This window comes from Curcuma longa, chromosome 2, assembly GCF_044706935.1.
Source record: "Curcuma longa cultivar G26 ecotype Majalengka, Jawa Barat chromosome 2, ITB_CL_G26_1.1, whole genome shotgun sequence".
Lineage (NCBI taxonomy): Eukaryota > Viridiplantae > Streptophyta > Magnoliopsida > Zingiberales > Zingiberaceae > Curcuma > Curcuma longa.
The window spans coordinates 13562051-13582427 of record NC_133862.1 but is presented as its reverse complement, the minus strand read 5'-3'; the positions used below and the strand labels follow the sequence as shown (position 1 = coordinate 13582427).

Below are 20377 nucleotides of genomic sequence, written 5' to 3'. Positions count from 1 at the left end.
TGAAACGATCACACAAGTATTGTATATACAACAGTCTTTTGCAACGGGATCCATACTGTCCAGGCTTTGCAATGAATATCATTTATCTCAAATGGCCTACTCTAAATTATATACAATAATTCTCCAAGGTAAATAAGGGTCCATTTGACGGATCCTTAATTTGATCAACACCATACGTATGTGGCACGATCCACGACTTGGTTAATATAGATTCCACATGATATGTCAATTGCCAGATTGACTCGACTAACTGAGTCGCTGACCTCTCGACTTTTCGAATAATTTGACTTACCGAGTTGACTTCACCAATCGAGTCGTCAATCTCCTGACTTCTCGAGCAGTCTGACCTGCTAGCTGACTCAACCAATTGAGTTGCCGACTTTTCAACTTCCTGAGTAGTCTAACCTATCGAGTTGATTCGACTAATCGAGTCACCAACCTCTTGACTTCCTGAGTCGCCTAACCTGTTGAGTCGTCAACCTCTTAACTTCCCGGGCAAACTTGTCAAGTTCTATTAATTGGGTTCAACAGGGCACAAGTAGATATTGGGCATGATCCTCACTTTTCCATGATCTCTCCCCTCACTCTCTCATGTTCTCTTCCCCATCTCCACATGATCTCTACAAAGACCTCACATTAATAAAAGTTAGGTATATGCTCCAATCAAAGGGGACTCTCTAACTCAACATCTCTTATTATTTTTTCCCTTTTTCATCGAAACACCAAGATGAATTAGGTATCAAAGTGGTTTCACTGGGACAAGCCTCAGCGAGTCCTTTGATATTTGTTATTCTCCATGAATTCGGTTCCACCATGAGAAGACCAGCGAAGAAGAAGATTTCAACATCATCGCTCTTCATTGCAGGATGGATTTCTACCGCCACATCACCGTGGTAAGATTTCTACACTGCAACACCCAATTTTATAAAGTCTCCTCAGAGCCATTGTAGAGATTTGTCAAATATAAATTCTCCATTCCCAATTATATTACCATATGTAAACCACAAATATTGCAGAAAAGACAAGAAAGAAAATCTTAATATTAGACCTTCGGATCTAATTTTAAAAACTATTAGATGTTATACTATATATATATATATATTTTTTTTTTAATTATGTATTTTTTCCATAGGTTATAAAATTACTTTTGCGTAATAAAATAGGTTAAATTATTTTCATTTTGAGCTGTGTTGGCATTACAGAAAGGGTAGATCCGGCGTTCAATAAAAAGGCCAATCAAACAAATGAACGGTCTTGATCGTGAGGCTCAGCGAAACCCTAATTGGCCGATCCCCTCCTCTTTATATCGACTCCTCACGCCCCCACACGGGCAAATCGAGCTCCTCTGCGCCTCTGTTCTTCCTTCTCTTTGTTTCGACCTTCGTGTTTCGTTCCATCTTCTCTCTGATTCCTTGGCTCACAGATCGTGATGGGGATTCTAAATGATGTGAGCTTTATGGAAAGGACGCATCCATTGGATTGGCTGCGATGATGCTTTCTTTTACTTGAATAGGAAGAGCTGATGGATTCCCCATTGTTCTTTGTTTTTTTTTTTGTGGTTTAAATTCTTTTTTATTTTTGGCTTGTTCTTCAATTTGTTTGGCTATGCTATCTTATGGATGATGAGAATATATGTAAATCACAGTTATCCCTGTCTGATAAGTTCGTACGGGTGCTGACAATATTCAATCTGACACATTTACTGCTTTTTTTTTTGTTGATTTTCCGGTTCTTTTTTATCGATCTTTCCTTTGAATCAATCAGCCGTCTCTGTTGCCAATGATGACTATTTTCAAAGCTTAGAGCAAGTCATAGTACTTGTTTTATGTTGAAAGATTTGAAACTAGGACGGTCTGAGGCAAATGATATGAAATTATTACAATTTTGGATTCAAATGGTTTATTGTTTGATGAATTTTTAATGTTTTTAGTTGGAGTTATGAATTTATAGTTTATGAAATGACTTGTAATTAGGCTAAATGGTTTAAATGGACCAATGTGGTAATCTAATGTTTTGTTAAAAGATAAGATTAGAAATGAATTAAAGGAAATTTTGAGACTAAGAATTGTAACTAACAATCAAGGAAGTAAAAGAAATTAATTTAAGACTGAGAATTCGATTAGAAAAAATAAGAAAATTAATTGGTCGATAGATAAATTAAATTGATTGGATGGAATTTAAATTAATTAAAGTAAATTGATGAGACAAGATAATTTAATGATAAAATTAAGTTGAATTAGTAATAAATTGGGAAAAAAGGGTAACTGTAAGTTTTTTTACAATAAATTTATGATAAATTATTAACCAGTCTGTAACTGATTTATGCATCAAAACCAAACCCCGATTTCGCTCGAGGGCCTCTAATATGAAAAAGTAAACTAACAGGCATACCTATTGCCTATTACAATGGCTATTCAGTGAATGCTTACAATAGCATCCAGACCAAGAGAATAAGGTTCTGGCAATGGCTTCCAGACCAAGAGAAATTATCTCCATTTAGAGATCTTTTGGTCGTTACAGGTGTAAATGAATCAAGCTGCTCGTGAACTATTCGAGTCTCAATTTGAAAAAAATTCATTTGAATTCGTTCGATTAAGTTAACAAGTTGAATTCAATTGTTTAAGCATGATTTCGAATTCGAAAATATTATCGAGTCAAGTTCAAACTTAACAATATTTAATTTGTGAGTTTGTGATCATATTCGTTTTAAAACTCACGAACATATTTATTAAGAGGCTCACGATATATATATATATATTAATGAGTCAAGTTTGAACTAAATTCGTTTAACTTTTAAACGAGCTATTTTCAAATCGAATTCAAACTAAACTCGTTTAATTTTAAAACGAACTATTTTTGAATCGAACTTGAGCCGTTCGTAAATTATTTAATTTCATTACGGACCGAATTTGAATTTAAAAATTAAAGCTTGAATCAAATTCGAACCGAATTTGAACTTAGGAAAAACGAACCGAACTCGAGTCTCTTATTGTTCGACTTGACTTGGTTCGATTACACCCCTACTGGTCTCATCACAATTGCACAAACCAGTATTACTTCGTTCAGGTTTTCTTTTCGTAAAGGCTTCTACTAAAATCAGTATAGTATCAATGAATGAAATTAAAATGCCCAATATAATATAAGAATAAAAGACAATAAAAATTACATAGCATTTAGAAACCACTAATAAAGGTGAGATAACTAATATTTGTCAGCCTAATACATACCAGGCTTATGATCAGACTTCTTTGGAGGAACACAAGTCCTAATGCAATATTAATGCTTGGAGGAAACCTAGAGAATGCGAACAATTCAGCAGTAGAACTCAAGGATCCCCAAACAAGAGGTTCAACAATCTTCCTGTAGAGTATGAAAATTTTGAGCTATCAGTATCATCGACAAGAGTAGAAATGCCTGTAGTGGGGAGCAGTAGAAAAAACAAACAATGATGGAGAAAGAAGAAAAAGCCATCCTTACATGGAATCTAGTATTTCCACTTTTTGTGACTGTGTAGTCTATTGCTTCTCTTCAGCATGGCTTGTCCTGGCTCGTTCCATAAACAGCACATTTGGAATCCAATGGCTTCTAAGTTTCTGATAGAAAATGGCAAAGTCAAGCAGCAATAGTAAGATTATCCAACCGCATCTGGGTGCATCTAATACATTTTCCAAAAAGCCATAATCGTTGCTTCCTAAGATTCTGAATTATTTGCTTTGACCACTCCACTTTGATACTTTTAAGTTCTTACATCAAAAGTGCCCCTCTCCCTTATGGTCTAGCTTTTATACTATCTCCATCTCGGCCTCTCCAAGCAACAGGTCATCAATGGTGTACCATTGACTCTTTGGTTAAGTTTGGATTCTGCCCCTCATTAATGGACCACTCCACTTGAAGTTCTGTTTTGAAAAGCATTCGAATGAATCAGTAAGTGTTGCATGTGTGAAGCATATAGCAAAAGGTGATCTTTTATCTTCAATATCACTAGTCTACAATTGAGCTTTCAAGAGAGGCTGAACTCAATTAACAAAGGCTTGATACTGAAATATAAAGCATCAGCAGGGGAAAATTTTATTTCTCTGAGACTTTGTATTAGTACACCTTATCAGAGGGAGAAAATATGCAGCACCATGATTTATCAGTAAGGATGATGAATTCAAACTGAAGGAACAAGGCAGCAGGAAAAAAAATTAAATTGGTTCTCAGTCTTAATACAGCCAAAACGCATTTGCTGGAATGCCTCCAGACAACTTGGCTTAGTGTTTGGACTCAAGAAAAGAAAGCAAGCAACTGTGGTGCCACACAAAATTCCTTTTACACCCAACACAATAACCCTGTGATTGGGACTGAACTTACTTGAGCTGCTTAACTCAAGTACAATGGGCCTAAGGAATATTCAGATTCATTTAAGAATTTGCAACCGATTGAGATTTGTTAAGTAAAAAATTACACATACGATATTACAATTAAAATGTTCAAAAACATATATAATTCATAATAAGATGAATTATTTGGCATATCATAGGCATTTGCTTTACAAGCTTTCATGATATCAACAAAATATTTTAGCAATCCGATATACTCTTGAAGTGCATAAGAATAGTGTAATATCTGCCCAGTTAATAAAGAAAAAGAAAGTCCTCTAAAAAAAAAATTATGTATGAAGTTGAAACTCATAGAATAGCTAAAGCAATCAAACCAAAATAAAATAATGCTGCCAATAAAAAACAGTCCGGTGCATAAAGCTCCCGTTAATGCGGAGTTGGACCACATTGGATTATTGTATACAGTCTTACCTTACATTTTGCAAGAGGTTGTTTCTGCGACTCAAATCCGTGACCTTAAGGTCACATGACAGCAACTTTACCGTTGCACCAAGGCTCCAACTTTATCATTGCGCTAATGCTCCCCTTCAAAATGATGTTTTGCCAATGCTAAAAAAATATACATGAATAACTACACATCAAATTCATTAATTACCCATGGAAGTTCAAAAGCCAAGCATGTAAGAGTGTTCTCCATGTAGCAAGTAAATAAGGATAGATAACATTAACCTCAAGATAAGAAACATAAATGGAAATTAAATGAAACTTGCTAGCATAAATCAAAACAGACCATCTGCCCATTATACCCAAGTTAAAACTATTTGGCACATGCAGCAATCATTACACAGGTGTTTGCCTGTATTGAGAAATAGATTTTTTTGTTGCAGGTTGTACTAAATGAGACAAACTTAAACCCTGTGGAACCCAATTATATTTTTGTTGTCAATAATCCTTGACATGATCAACTGACTTACACACAAGCACCTTACAAATACTAATGCTTGATTTGTATTCATGTTACATGAAAATTAGTATTTCTAAGCCATTGCTATTCACCCCCTCTCCTCTAGCCATGTTGAACCACACTCAAACAGTCTTCCGGACCAGCCATCAATCCTACAAGTATGCCTTGTAGATAAAACCAACAAACAAGGATGTTGAAAATCTGCCATTATGGTAATATGTGACTTCTACATTGACAATTCACTAACATTTAAATCAACACGCAAGTCAATTTCAAAAGCATTAATACCAATCTTTCTCATAGTATGAAAAAAATAGGTAGATCAAGCATTTTCTTTGAAGGAGTTTTTAGAAAAATGTTCAGGGTGAATACATGTAAGAACATAACTATCTTCATTGTATTCTTTATATTTACGATGTACATTGACATGTATTTTATAACTTAGAGCAATTTTCCTCCTAACATCGACATGAATCTCTCTAATATGTTCAACAAAACTCTTGGCACTCTCAAAAAAAGAGATGTGGTAGGTAATTGAATTAGGTCAATTGGTTGATGAGCTCTCAGCCTATATACAATAAATAAAATAATTTAAGTAATTGTTCCAATAAACTCAAATATTGACAAGATCTTTTCATCCACTAGACATCTATGTAGATTTCCTAAAATATGATTGACGACCTTCAATTGACCAATCAATCTAGGCTGAAAGTCTAGGGTGAAATGCAGATAGCAATTTAAGTTGGATTCCAAACAATTTTCATACTGTATTTCAAAAAAGCTAACAAACTTAACTTCCATTGTTGACACTATTGAAGAGGATAACTAGATCTAACAATTTGGCTATATACGATGCATTATTTATTTTATTGCACGAGATAAAATGGGACACTTTAGAGAAGCTATCAACTACGGCCAAGATAGAGTCATGACTTTGATTTGTTGGGCAGTCTAGAAAAATACACGCTAAGGTCTTTATAAGATTCATGGGGATCCAGTAATGACATGTAAAGATTTGTGTTTTAGGGTTGTTTAACAAGTATGAGATTGTGGCACAATTTGACCAACATCTTGTCTCAAAGACGACAATAAAATTTATCTAAAGACATCAACATCTTTCCCAAATGTCCTACTAGTCCTCCACCATGTAATTCTCAAACTAAGAAATCGCTAAGTAAGGCTCGAGGAATGCAAGGCATGTACCTTTAAATAGGCAACCATCTCTAATGACAAAAACTACCAACTGGTAATGACTTCCATGTTGACTATCATGAAAGATTAATATTAAAATTAGGTCATGTAGGATACTCATTCTTTAATTATTCAAATCCAATTACCAGTGTACTCATCCTATACAGGGTAGCTAGTATTTGACTTAATGAGTTGGCGGGTTGTGTTTTTCATTAGGTTTATAGTTTAAGACAAAAGTGTATTCTTGATGAAATTCATCCACCTGACATGTTTAACAATTAGTTTCTTTTGTAACAGATGGTCAGACTAAAGGATGAAATCATGTGGCATTAGGCAGTGTTAGGATCAACTGTGTAGATGGTCAACAGCTAGAGGTGGGGGCAAAAAGTGTGAGATTAGGAAATCTAGCAGCATTGTAGAGGCAGTAAGCATGGAATGGTGGTGGCATGCCTTTGAGGGGACTAGGGTGCATAGGTCTCAAGGGGGCTGTTGGATTTCTTCAATACCAGATCTCTGGAAGAAATAGGAAGCCATGAACACATAATAAGACAAAAATCTTGTATCAAGACTGAATCACATTTGACTCTAAACCAATTGACGCAGAACTGGACTATAGAAAGTGATGGACATGAAGCACCAACTTCCAAAACAATAAACTTATCAAAAGAAAATATTATTGAAACAAAGATACATTACATAAAGGGAGTATGGCTGTTTCTCAAGGCTTTAATCCAACTTAATTTGGAAAATAAAATTAGAAAAGATGTTAGAAATATATACTTGACTCAGCAATGTAGAAAATAAATTGACTATGATTTGGAAATATAAAGTCATATTAATTAGAAAAGTTATCTAATTACCCTAAAACTCTTTCTCCTAATTTGGGGAGTCTAATAAAAAATACTTTAAAATAAAATTAAAGCAACATCTAATTTCGAATTTGCATCATCATCTCACAAAGATTATTGGAGAAGTTTAATAGAAACTTAAAATTCAATGAAATTGCATAGGAATAAGTTAGAAACCACTAGAAGATAGATTGAAACAATTGGAATTTAACTAAACTGAGTGTGAAATAGATAAGACTAGTTGGAATTTGTCCAAATGAGGTTGATTCAAAAAATTCGAGGATTTAGCAAACATTTTGTCAATCCCCACTTGATTATTAGTAAACGTGCACAAGAGGGTGAGAGAGTCTTATTTGCTCTATTGAATTTCAATTTAAATTTATCAACTTCTTTTCTGACTCAACGAACTGAGTCGTCGACCTCTCGACTTTTCGAATAATTTGACTTACTGAGTCGACTTCACCAATCGAGTCATCAATCTCCTGACTTCTCGAGCAGTCTGACCTGCTTGCTGACTCAACCAATTGAGTTGCCGACTTTTCAACTTCTTGAGTAGTCTAACCTATCGAGTCGATTCGACTAATCGAGTTACCAACTCTGCTCCGTCGTAACCAACTCAGCTATGTTCCGGGGGCTTAAAAACTGTCTTCCCCATCTCCACATGATCTCCACAAAGACCTCACATTAATAAAAGTTAGGCATATGCTCCGATCAAAGGGGACTCTCTAACTCAACATCTCTTATAATTTTTTCCCTTTTTCATCAACACCAAGACGAATTCAGTCTTAGATGTTCTACTATATATATATATATATATATATATATATATTTTAATTATGTTTTTTTTCCATAGGTTATAAAATTACTTTTGCGTAATAAAATAGGTTAAATTATTTTCATTTTGAGCTGTGTTGCCATTACAGAAAGGGTAGATCCGGCGTTCAATAAAAAGGCCAATCAACAAATGAACGGTCTTGATCGTGAGGCTCAGCGAAACCCTAATTGGTCCATCCCCCCGCTTTATATCGACGCCTAACGCCCCCCAAACAGGCAGATCGAGCTCCTCTGCGCCTCTGTTCTTCCGTCTCTTTGTTTCGACCTTCGTGTTTCGTTCCATCTTCTCTCTGATTCCTTGGCTCACAGATCGTGATGGGGATTCCAAATGATGTGAGCTTTATGGAAAGGACGCATCCATTGGATTGGCTGCGATGATGCTTTCTTTTACTTGAATAGGAAGAGCTGATGGTTTCCCCATTGTTCTTTGTTTTTTTTTTTTTTGGTTTCAATTCTTTTTTTTTTTGGGCTTGTTCTTCAATCTTATGGATGATGAGAATATATGTAAATCACAGTTATCCCTGTCTGATAAGTTCGTACGGGTGCTGACAATATTCAATCTGACACATTTACTGCTTTTTTTTTTTGTTGATTTTCCGGTTCTTTTTGATCGATCTTTCCTTTGAATCAAGCAGCCATCTCTGTTGCCAATGATGACTATTTTCAAAGCTTAAGGCAAGTCATAGTACTTGTTTTATGATGAAAGATTTGAAACTAGGACGGTCTGAGGCAATGATATGAAATTATTAGAATTTTCGATTCAAATGGTTTATTGTTTGATGAATTTTTAATGTTTTTAGTTGGAGTTATGAATTTATAGTTTATGAAATGGCTTGTAATTGGGCTAAATGGTTTAAATGGACCAATGTGGTAATCTAATGTTTTGTTAAAAGATAAGATTAGAAATGAATTAAAAGAAATTATGAGACTAAGAATTGTAACTAACAATCAAGGAAGTAAAAGAAATTAATTTAAGACTGAGAATTCGATTAGAAAATATAAGAATATTAATTGGTCGATAGATAAGTTAAATTGATGGGATGGAATTTAAATTAATTAAAGTAAATCGATGAGACAAGATAATTTAAATGATAAAATTAAGTTGAATTAGTAATAAATTGGAAAAAAAAGGATAAATGTAAGTTTTTTACAATAAATTTATGATAAATTATTAACCAATCTAACTGATTTATGCATCAGAAAGTAATGAAAAATTAAACTAACAGGCATGCCTATGCCTAGTACAATGGCTATTCAGTGAATGCTTACAATAGCAAGAACTAGTAGATAAAAAACAAGGTTCTGGCAATGACTTCCAGACCAAGAGAAATCGTCTCCATTTAGAGATCTCTAGCCTGGTCGCATCACAATTGCACAAACCAGTATTACTTCGTTCAGGTTTTCTTTTCGTAAAGGCTTCTACTAAAATCAGTATAGTATCAATGCATGAAATTAAAATGCCCAACATAATATAAGAATAAAAGACAATAAAAATTGCATAGCATTTAGCAACCACTAATAAAGGTGATAACTAATATTTGTCAGCCTAATACATACCAGGCTTATGATCAGACTTCTTTGGAGGAACATAAGTGCTAATGCAATAGTAATGCTTTGGAGGAAACCTAGAGAATGCGAACAATTCAGCAGTAGAACCCAAGGATCCCCAAACAAGAGGTTCAGCAATCTTCCTGTAGAGTATGAAAATTTTGAGCTATCAGTATCATCGACAAGAGTAGAAATGCCTGTAGTGGGGAGCAGTAGAAAAAACAAACAATGATGGAGAAAGAAGAAAAAGCCATCCTTACATGGAATCTAGTATTTCCACTTTTTGTGACTGTGTAGTCTATTGCTTCTCTTCAGCATGGCTTGTCCTGGCTCGTTCCATAAACAACACATTTGGAATCCAATGGCTTCTAAGTTTCTGATAGAAAATGGCAAAGTCAAGCAGCAATAGTAAGATTATCCAACCGCATCTGGGTGCATCTAATACATTTTCCAAAAAGCCATAATCGTTGCTTCCTAAGATTCTGAATTATTTGCTTTGACCACTCCACTCTGATACTTTAAGTTCTTACATCAAAAGTGCCCCTCTCCCTTATGGTCTAGCTTTTATACTATCTCCATCTCGGTCTCTCCTAGCAACAGGTCGTCAATGGTGTATTATTGACTCTTTGGTTAAGTTTGGATTCTGCCCCTCATTAATGGACCACTCCACTTGAAGTTCTGTTTTGAAAAGCATTCGAATGAATCAGTAAGTGTTGCATGTGTGAAGCATATAGCAAAAGGTGATCTTTTATCTTCAATATCACTCGTCTACAATTGAGCTTTCAAGAGAGGCTAAATTCAATTAACAAAGGCTTGATACTGAAATATAAAGCATCAGCAGGGGAAAAATTTATTTCTCTGAGACTTTGTATTAGTACACCTTATCAGAGGGAGAAAATATGCAGCACCATGATTTATCTGTGCAAGGATGATGAATTCAAACTGAAGGAACAAGGCAGCAGGAAAAATAAATAAATTGGTTCTCAGTCTTAATACTGACAAAACGCATTTGCTGGAATGCCTCCAGACAAGTTGGCTTAGTGTTTGGACTCAAGAAAAGAAAGCAAGCAACTGTGGTGCCACACAAAATTCCTTTTACACCCAACACAATAACCCTGTGATTGGGACTGAACTTACTTGAGCTGCTTAACTCAAGGAAGTACAATGTGCCTAAGGAATATTCAGATTCGTTTAAGAATTTGCAACCGATTGAGATTTGTCAAGTAAAAAATTACACATACGATATTACAATTAAAATGCTCAAAAACATATATAATTCATAATAAGATGAATTATATGGCATATCATAGGCATTGCTTTACAAGCTTTCATGATATCAACAAAATATTTTATCAATCCGATATACTCTTGAAGTGCATAAGAATAGTGTAATATCTGCCCAGTTAATAAAGAAAAAGAAAGTCCTCTAAAGAAAAATTATGTATGAAGTTGAAACTCATAGAATAGCTAAAGCAATCAAACCAAAATAAAATAATGCTGCCAATAAAAAACAGTCCGGTGCATAAAGCTCCCGTTAATGTGGAGTCGGACCACTTTGGATTATTGTATACAGTCTTATCTTACATTTTGCAAAAAGTTCTTTCTGCGACTCAAATCCGTGACCTTAAGGTCACATAACAGCAAGTTTACCATTGCACCAAGGCTCCAACTTTACCATTGCACTAATGCTCCCCTTCAAAATGATGTTGCCAATGCTAAAAAAATATACATGAATAACTACACATCAAATTCATTAATTACCCATGGAAGTTCAAAAACCAAGCATGTAAGAGTGTTCTCCATGTAGCAAGTAAATAAGGATAGATAACATTAACCTCAAGATAAGAAACATAAATGGAAATTAAATGAAACTTGCTAGCATAAATCAAAACAGACCATCTGCCCATTATACCCAAGTTAAAACTATTTGGCACATGCAGCAATCATTACACAGGTGTTTGCCTGTATTGAGAAATAGATTTTTTTGTTGCAGGTTGTACTAAATGAGACAAACTTAAACCCTGTGGAACCCAATTATATTTTTGTTGTGAATAATCCTTGACATGATCAACTGACTTACACACAAGCACCTTACAAATACTAATGCTTGATTTGTATTCATGTTACATGAAAATTTGTATTTCTATGCCATTGCTATTCACCCCTCTCCTCTAGCCACCACACTCAAACAGTCTTCCGGACCAGCCATCAATCCTACAAGTATGCCTTGTAGATCAAACCAACAAACAAGGATGTCGAAAATCTGCCATTATGGTAATTTGTGACTTCTACATTGAAAATTCACTAACATTTAAATCAACACGCAAGTCAATTTCAAAAGCATTAATACCAATCTTTTTCATAGTATGAAAAAAATAGGTAGATCAATCATTTTCTTTTAAGGAGTTTTTAGAAAAATGTTCAGGGTGAATACATGTAAGAACATAACTATCTTCATTGTATTCTTTATATTTACGATGTACATTGACATGTATTTTATAACTTAGAGCAATTTTCCTCCTAACATCGACATGAATCTCTCTAATATGTTCAACAAAACTCTTGGCACTCTCAAAAAAAGAGATGTGGTAGGTAATTGAATTAGGTCAATTGGTTGATGAGCTCTCAGCCTATATACAATAAATAAAATAATTTAAGTAATTGTTCCAATAAACTCAAATATTGACAAGATCTTTTCATCCACTAGACATCTATGTAGATTTCCTAAAATATGATTGACGACCTTCAATTTGACCATCAATCTAGGCTGAAAGTCTAGGGTGAAATGCAGATAGCAATTTAAGTTGGATTCCAAACAATTTTCATACTGTATTTCAAAAAAGCTAACAAACTTAACTTCCATTGTTGACACTATTGAAGAGGATAACTAGATCTAACAATTTGGCTATATACGATGCATTATTTATTTTATTGCACGAGATAAAATGGGACACTTTAGAGAAGCTATCAACTACGGCCAAGATAGAGTCATGACTTTGATTTGTTGGGCAATCTAGAAAAATACACGCTAAGGTCTTTATAAGATTCATGGGGATCCAGTAATGACGTGTAAAGATTTGTGTTTTAGGGTTGTTTAACAAGTATGAGATTGTGGCACAATTTGACCAACATCTTGTCTCAAAGACGACAATAAAATTTATCTAAAGACATCAACATCTTTCCCAAATGTCCTACTAGTCCTCCACCATGTAATTCTCAAACTAAGAAATCGCTAAGTAAAGCTCGAGGAATGCAAGGCATGTACCTTTAAATAGGCAACCATCTCTAATGACAAAAACTACCAACTGGTAATGACTTCCATGTTGACTATCCTGAAAGATTAATATTAAAATTAGGTCATGTAGGATACTCATTCTTTAATTATTCAAATCCAATTACCAGTGTACTCATCCTATACAGGGTAGCTAGTATTTGACTTAATGAGTTGGCGGGTTGTGTTTTTTATTAGGTTTATAGTTTAAGACAAAAGTGTATTCTTGATGAAATTCATCCACCTGACATGTTTAACAATTAGTTTCTTTTGTAACAGATGGTCAGACTAAAGGATGAAATCATGTGGCATTAGGCAGTGTTAGGATCAACTGTGTAGATGGTCAACAGCTAGAGGTGGAGGCAAAAAGTGTGAGATTAGGAAATCTAGCAGCATTGTAGAGGCAGTAAGTATGGAATGGTGGTGGCATGCCTTTGAGGGGACTAGGGTGCATAGCTCTCAAGGGGGCTGTTGGATTTCTTCAATACCAGATCTCTGGAAGAAATAGGAAACCATGAACACATAATAAGACAAAAATCTTGTATCAAGACTGAATCACATTTGACTCTAAACCAATTGACGCAGAACTGGACAATAGAAAGTGACGGACATGAAGCACCAACTTCCAAAACAATAAACTTATCAAAAGAAAATATTATTGAAACAAAGATACATTACATAGAGGGAGTATGGCTGTTTCTCAAGGCTTTAATCCAACTTAATTTGGAAAATAAAATTAGAAAAGATGTTAGAAATATATACTTGACTCAGCAATGTAGAAAATAAATTGACTATGATTTGGAAATATAAAGTCATATTAATTAGAAAAGTTATCTAATTACCCTAAAACTCTTTCTCCTAATTTGGGGAGTCTAATAAAAATACTTTAAAATAAAATTAAAGCAACATCTAATTTCGAATTTGCATCATCATCTCACAAAAATTATTGGAGAAGTTAAACAGAAACTTAAAATTCAATGAAATTGCATAGGAATAAGTTAGAAACCACTAGAAAATAGATTGAAACAATTGGAATTTAGATAAACTGAGAGTGAAATAGATAAGACTAGTTGAAATTTGTCCAAATTAGGTTGATTCAAAAAACTCGAGGATTTAGCAAAATTTTTGTCAATCCCCACTTGAATATTAGTAAACATGCACGAGAGGGTGAGAGAGTCTTATTTGCTCTATTGAATTTCAATTTAAATTTATCAACTTCAGTACTACTCGAGATTGTCATGAGGTCGATAGTTCAACCTTGCCACTGCTCATAAACAACTGCTAGCTAGACGAAACGCCTCATTTATTGCTCTTGGAGTTGATTGAGAGAAATCCATGGATATGATCCAATTTTGATTTACGTCCCAACTAAGCCTTAGAATATGAAAAAAAAATCAATAATAAACTACTTTTATCATAAAATTAACAATTCAAAATTTTGATTTTAACATTTATTATAACATATTTTAATTTTATTATTTATTATGATATATTTTTGTAATTTGTTGCTTCCCTATTATGGATATTGTTTGTTATTTGTAAATGTTCTAGTCAATATACATTTGATTGGTAATCTTAAATCACCTAACAATTTGAATATAATTTTATTGAATAATAACAATAATATGATACAAGTGATAATGATATAAATATGACATCTCTTGTTGTAATAATATAATATGTATTATTGATCTAAATAATGAAGTTCTAAAATTTATTATATATACTATCATATGTTAATTACATCATATTTAATGAAACATAATGTACTGACATTATATTTATGATGGCCATCTGATCCCTATACTGATACCTACTGTGTGCATGAATCTGATCGCTGAGAGGGTTGATGCACTCTGCCCATTAGGAAATCTAGGTACAGATTTAGTCAGGTACCTGCTAGCTATCCAACTGGTTTAAGTAAAATTTGGTTACTTCCCGGAATACATTTAGTTATATGGATGAGCATGGATAGTTGTTTTCAAGACTTCGACAGATATCTAGCTGATAAGGTACCCATTTAATTAAATGGTCCAAGTTCCAATATTAATAAAATTCTGGCATCCAATCCATTGACATCTCTACTTGAGATGTTTGATTGCTTTTCTCAGTTATTTCTACAAACATTTAATGCATTCAACTACGAAGTTGTTATATTCTTGTTTTATGAAGTAGATAAACCAAATAGAAGATGATCAAGAGGGGGAGTCCAGTTCAAAACCATGTCAAAATGGGTAGGACTGTGTTTTCATGGCTTGGCACCAAGATAGTACCATTTTGGGTTGATACCAAAACTGTTACTGATGCCAAAATATTAAACCTCGATACCACAAAAGATATTTCTCCTAAGCATGTCATAGCTTATGACTAACATAAAAAAGCAAAACTTCACAACGTTATAATACTGAAGTATTCCATCAAAAATATAAACAACAAAGTAGACTAAAATATATAAAGAACAGACCTGACATTTTCTTCAACCATTCACTATGGTCACTCCAAATAATTTGTGAATTCTAACTTAGATTAAAGACCAACAAACTTCAAGTCGGAGATCACCAAGGCTGCAGTAGCCTTCTTCAGGTGTCCATTAATTAACTCCTCATAAACTATAAAATCCGACTCTTTAAGGAACTTTTTGTCTCTCATTTCTGCTAATACTTGTCTTGCCTCTTCTGAACTTGCATATTTACAGAAACCATATATGATAGAACAGTAAATAATATCTTCCAATGGGCAGTTTTGATCAATTATCTCTTGCAAAATTTCTATCACCTTCTCTGGACTCTTTGCTCTGCAAGTGTTTATAACAGTCAATGCATACTTGAATTCCATAGGGCCACTAGTTACATTTCCTAAACAATCTTTGACGAGGGTGATAGCTGCATTGATCTCTCCAATCTTGCATAGCCCATTCACAAGCGAGCAGTAAGCCTCAACACTAGGCGTCCAAGAATTTTCCTTCATCAGGTTGTAACAAGAACATGCCTCTCTAATATGTCCTTCCGCTACGAAACATAAAATTATTGGACAATAGGTATGAGAATCTGGTTGAAAAACTTTAGAATGCTTTATTTCCTTAAAAAGGTCCAACGCACGTTTCACATCCTTGATACTTTGAAGACATTCAATAAGAATATTATAAATAGCAACACTACAGTGTCCTCTTGTTTTCAATTCTTCAAACACCTCTAGTGCTTTCATTCCTCTATCTGCATTTGTGATGAAGGATGAAAAGAAGTTGGTCATAAGATCTGAAATTGACAATTTCAATGCTCCTAACTGATCAGCTAATTGAAAAAAGCTGGCCTTATCACTTATATCAGCATAGACAGATAGCATAGGGATCACGGTTTCAGAGCTAGGGATGATACCCTCTTTCATGAGAAGTTGAAAAAGCTTACGAGCCTTATGAACTCTACCAATATTACACAGGCCCTTTATCAAGGAATTGTAAATACAGAGATCTCCATGGTACCCATTATTGTTCATGTCGTTCAACAACTGGCAACCATCTCCAACTCTGCCCTCTACTACGAACCCCTCCACCAATGACCCATACACAGCACGGTCAATCACAAACCCCTTCCTCTTCATCTCCAAAAACAGTTCATAGCCCTTTTCAACCTTTCCTGCTTTAGACAGACCTGAAACCATCGTTGAATACGCCATTACATCAGCTTTTACTCCATCTTTCACCATTTCCTCCCATATCCTCAAACAACCATCCATATTCCCCTCCGAATCTAGTACCTTAATCATTGCAGTGTATGCAAAAACATCAGGCTTGCACAATTCCGATCTCATTCGTTCAAGTAGTTGGAAAAGTTCATTCATCCTTCCAGCACGACAAAATCCCTTAGCAAGGATCATGAAAGTGATGGCTTCCTCCTTAAGACCATCAACCTTGAGGTCATCATACACAGAAAGAGCAAGATCAAGATGCCCAGTTGCAATTAAAGCATCCAAGATACGATTGTAGAGATAAATGCGAGGTTTGACACCAAATTTACCTCGCATCTTCCGGTAGATGTGGAAGAGCCGAAGGCCACGGCCAGCATCAGCGTGCATTCGAACGAGCACCTCAAGCTGCTTCTCGGATGGCTGTTTCCCCTGCGCGCGCATCAGCTCCGGGAGTTGGTCAGCGGCTGCAGGACGTGCGGCGTCATTGAGGGCATAGGCGAGGGCATTATAAGATGCGAATGTGTGATGGAAGCCCTTCTGCTTGCCGGCCCAATGAAAGAATCGGGTGAAGAGTGAGGGATCGATAAGGGGGCGAGAACGGAGGACTTCGGCGACGAGGTCAGGGGGGACACGACGAAGCTTGCGCAGATCGGAAAATACGGCCGACCAGCGAGAGTGTCGGCGGAGGGAGTCGAGAATGTAACGAGCGAGAGGCGAGCGTCGACGGTCGATGGCAGGGACAGAAGGAGAGGGCGGCATCGGCTGGGTAGGGAAATCAAAGTTCCATTCGCGGAAGTCGGTGGTGGTGCGGACGGCAGTGTCAACGGGGACGGGAGAGACAACTTTTCGATTAGAGAAGAGGCCGCCGCGGACGACAGGGCGACTTTGTGAGGGCTTGCGGTGGCCATAGAAGAAGTACTTCCGGCTGCCGGCGGCGGCGGGCATGGTTACTGTCTTCCTACTCATGCGAGGAGGAAATCAGGGAACGGTAATCCATCTCGGCTCGTCGACGGCAGGGGCGCCGGCGGCTTTAACGCCAAGGAAGGCGATGGCTATCCATCATTTTTATCGAAGGTCAAATTTTGGATATTTACGGATATCTATAAATTTAGTAGTATTGTAAATTCATAAATAGTAACATAATATATGTATAATAATAAAATTCTACTGAGTTTTTAATAATATTAAATTTTTTAAAATAAAAAAACCATAATAATAATTTAATTAGTAAATTGACAGATATTCATTTATTTAGATACCCCACCGAGAATATATTTTGATAGCATTTTCAACTCACCCTTTTGAAAAAAAAATGATAAATCCCACCGGTTCGGCACCATAAAGTTTCTCATCGGCCATCAGGGTAAATCAGAAAGTGCACACAGCGGCCCCGCCCCATTGACTATCTCTGGGGTAACTGGCTCGGCCCCACGAAAGTTTCCCACCGGCCACCAGGGTAAATCTGGAAGTGCACACAGCGCCCAAACGACGTATTTACAGAAATTTTCCTCCAAATGAGGAGCGTAATCAAAGGATGTTGGGCGTCTGGATTGACCGTCGTATGCACTTCCCGATTTATCATAGTAATCGGTGAAAAATTTCCGTAAGACCAGATTGATCACCCCAGAGATAGTCAATGGGACTAACTGAGATTTAGCATTAGGTGAAATAATCATTTTTCACCCATATGTATCTACAAAGCCCAAACCTAAATATTAAAATGTGAATAAATTTTTGAGAGTTATAGGAGCACAAAAATAATCTCAAATTTACATCTTGACTTGTAAAGATCTGCACTAGTCAAAATTTAAGGAAATAAATGAGTTCTTAGAACTCTGCGAGTACACTACCAGTTGTCTCACATTTAAATTTTAATCTCTTAATATTCATTAAGATGAAATTTTACCTTAATGAACCTATACTATTCAAATGCAAGTTAAAGAGCATATATGAATTTCTTGAAATTTTACAGTTATATTTTAACATGTGGAGATTTATTAAAGTAAAATGATATTTTCACCTTAATGAACATCCACAAGTTAAAAAACTTTGAGATTAGCATTATACTCCTAAACCTTGGTAGACATTATAGGTCAAAATGTTTACAAGTCAAAAAAAATTCATCCATATCCTCACACTTGCATTTTAAGTAGTGTAGATCTATTAAGGTGAAATAACAATTTAAACTTAACAAAAATCTCCATAAGTCAAATTGCAAAATTGAGACTATTAATGTGTTTTTGAAAATTCTAAGAACTAATACAAAACCTCACATTTCCATTTTGAGCAATATAAATCCATTAAAGTGAAATGACCATTTCATCTTAATGAAAATGCAAGTTTGAAACTCCATTAATGGTAGTTAAATGATCCTCCCCAATATCTTAGCTATCATCTTGCATTTGCATTTTGAATAGTATAGTTCCATTAAGATATGAACATATACATGAATACTACTTTAAAATATAAATGCTAAAGCACATATGAGTTCTTGACATCTCCAAGTACAATGATGGACCTATATTATTTAAAAAATGTGTGATAACATGTATTTAAACACATTGTTGCATTTAAATTTGCATTTTGATCCTAAAGTTTTTCAGAACTTCTACACACCTTTATATTTGCATTTTGAACAATATGGGTCCAGCAAACTAAAATGCATATGGTGAATCAAACAATAGGGATATAGGTCCCTAATACCAGTTTTTAGATCTTTCAAAAGATGCAGTAGCAATGAGAAGCTCATTAAACAGCAAATAACACTGTGACGGCAGTATATCATGAATTTGAAGAGACCAACCATGTCAGTGGGAAACTTCCGTGGGACCATTATATGAGACATATTTATCATTTTTTTTTAAGAGACCCACCATCATATTCATACCAAACAAGGAGCAAGACTCAAATGTGAACCAACTAGATTTCAGCTCAAACATTTAAGTATACAAATTGTAAAATAGAGAAGATGAGAACTATTAGCCGGCAATCACTTTTTCCGTAAATTTTTCTAACAGCTGAAACTAGATACAAGTTGTGTCATCACTTCCAAAGTAGTTTCAACTCTACGAAGAATCTGGAACATTGAGTGCAATCTGATACGACTAGCTAAAAAACCTCAAGAACAGAAACAAGTAAACCTTAAATCACACTGCTAGTTCTGGAAATGAATCTTAACCTCAAAGTTGAAAAAACAAATGATACGTGTCGTTTTTCACTTCATTCAACTTAGTCATGTTTATTTAGTGTGACATAGCAATTAATGCAAGGATGACAAACTGAAAAGGGTTCCTGCACATAGTCAACAAGAGTTCCTGACAGCACAGATGAGCAGGAAATGCAAAATCACAAAGGAAATATTAATTTAGGAAGGAAAATTTTAATATTGGTAGCCAATGAAAATTGCCTATGCTAGAGTTTGGTCACCAACATCAAACTTTCACTTCAATGAATAATTAAATGAAGCAATGTGTTGAATGACTCGTCGTGACCTAGATTGGCAAGTGATTAATAGAAGAGAGGTGCTAATTAAATTTTCCAATGGAATACCTAAAAGGAAAATGAGTCATCATGGAGTACATCAATGGATAACAAATAAAAAGAGATTAATACACAAACCTTTTTCAGCCGTGTCAACGCCAAATGCTTCTAGTGGCAAGATGAGTTCAGAAGCTGAGCAGTTCAGTGCAACAAGTGAACAATCTCTTCACAGGAA

The 20377-nt window shown here is 35.2% G+C and overlaps 1 protein-coding gene and 4 non-coding genes across 6 annotated transcripts; 4 read left to right on the top strand and 1 right to left on the bottom strand.

Annotated features, from left to right (window-relative positions):
* Positions 1-1611: 1611 nt before the first annotated feature.
* Positions 1612-1701, top strand: LOC141822555 (small nucleolar RNA R38). Its single transcript, XR_012601287.1, has one exon. It is a non-coding gene; the product is annotated as a small nucleolar RNA R38 (small nucleolar RNA).
* Positions 1702-1775: 74 nt separating this feature from the next.
* On the top strand, positions 1776-1860 carry LOC141822562 (small nucleolar RNA snoR20a). Its single transcript, XR_012601294.1, has one exon. It is a non-coding gene; the product is annotated as a small nucleolar RNA snoR20a (small nucleolar RNA).
* Positions 1861-8640: 6780 nt separating this feature from the next.
* LOC141822554 (small nucleolar RNA R38) lies at positions 8641-8730 on the top strand. Its single transcript, XR_012601286.1, has one exon. It is a non-coding gene; the product is annotated as a small nucleolar RNA R38 (small nucleolar RNA).
* A 75-nt stretch (positions 8731-8805) lies between these two features.
* Positions 8806-8890, top strand: LOC141822563 (small nucleolar RNA snoR20a). Its single transcript, XR_012601295.1, has one exon. It is a non-coding gene; the product is annotated as a small nucleolar RNA snoR20a (small nucleolar RNA).
* A 1321-nt stretch (positions 8891-10211) lies between these two features.
* Positions 10212-17628, bottom strand: LOC141822297 (pentatricopeptide repeat-containing protein At4g20740-like). Of its 2 annotated transcripts, none has more exons than XM_074709739.1 (2): positions 15443-17628; positions 10212-10385 (listed from the first exon to the last, which is right to left on the bottom strand). In XM_074709739.1, the coding sequence occupies exon 1, from the start codon at positions 17626-17628 to the stop codon at positions 15505-15507; it is 2124 nt and encodes a 707-aa protein (XP_074565840.1). In that variant the 3' UTR covers positions 10212-10385; positions 15443-15504. The 2 variants fall into 2 exon arrangements, with proteins under 2 accessions (XP_074565840.1, XP_074565841.1); XM_074709740.1 differs by lacking the exon at positions 10212-10385 and adding an exon at positions 11374-11422.
* Positions 17629-20377: the final 2749 nt, after the last annotated feature.

Bases quoted from the DNA above. Each gene is read 5' to 3' on its own strand.
- LOC141822297 (XM_074709739.1), bottom strand. From the start codon at position 17,628: ATGAGTAGGAAGACAGTAACCATGCCCGCCGCCGCCGGCAGCCGGAAG.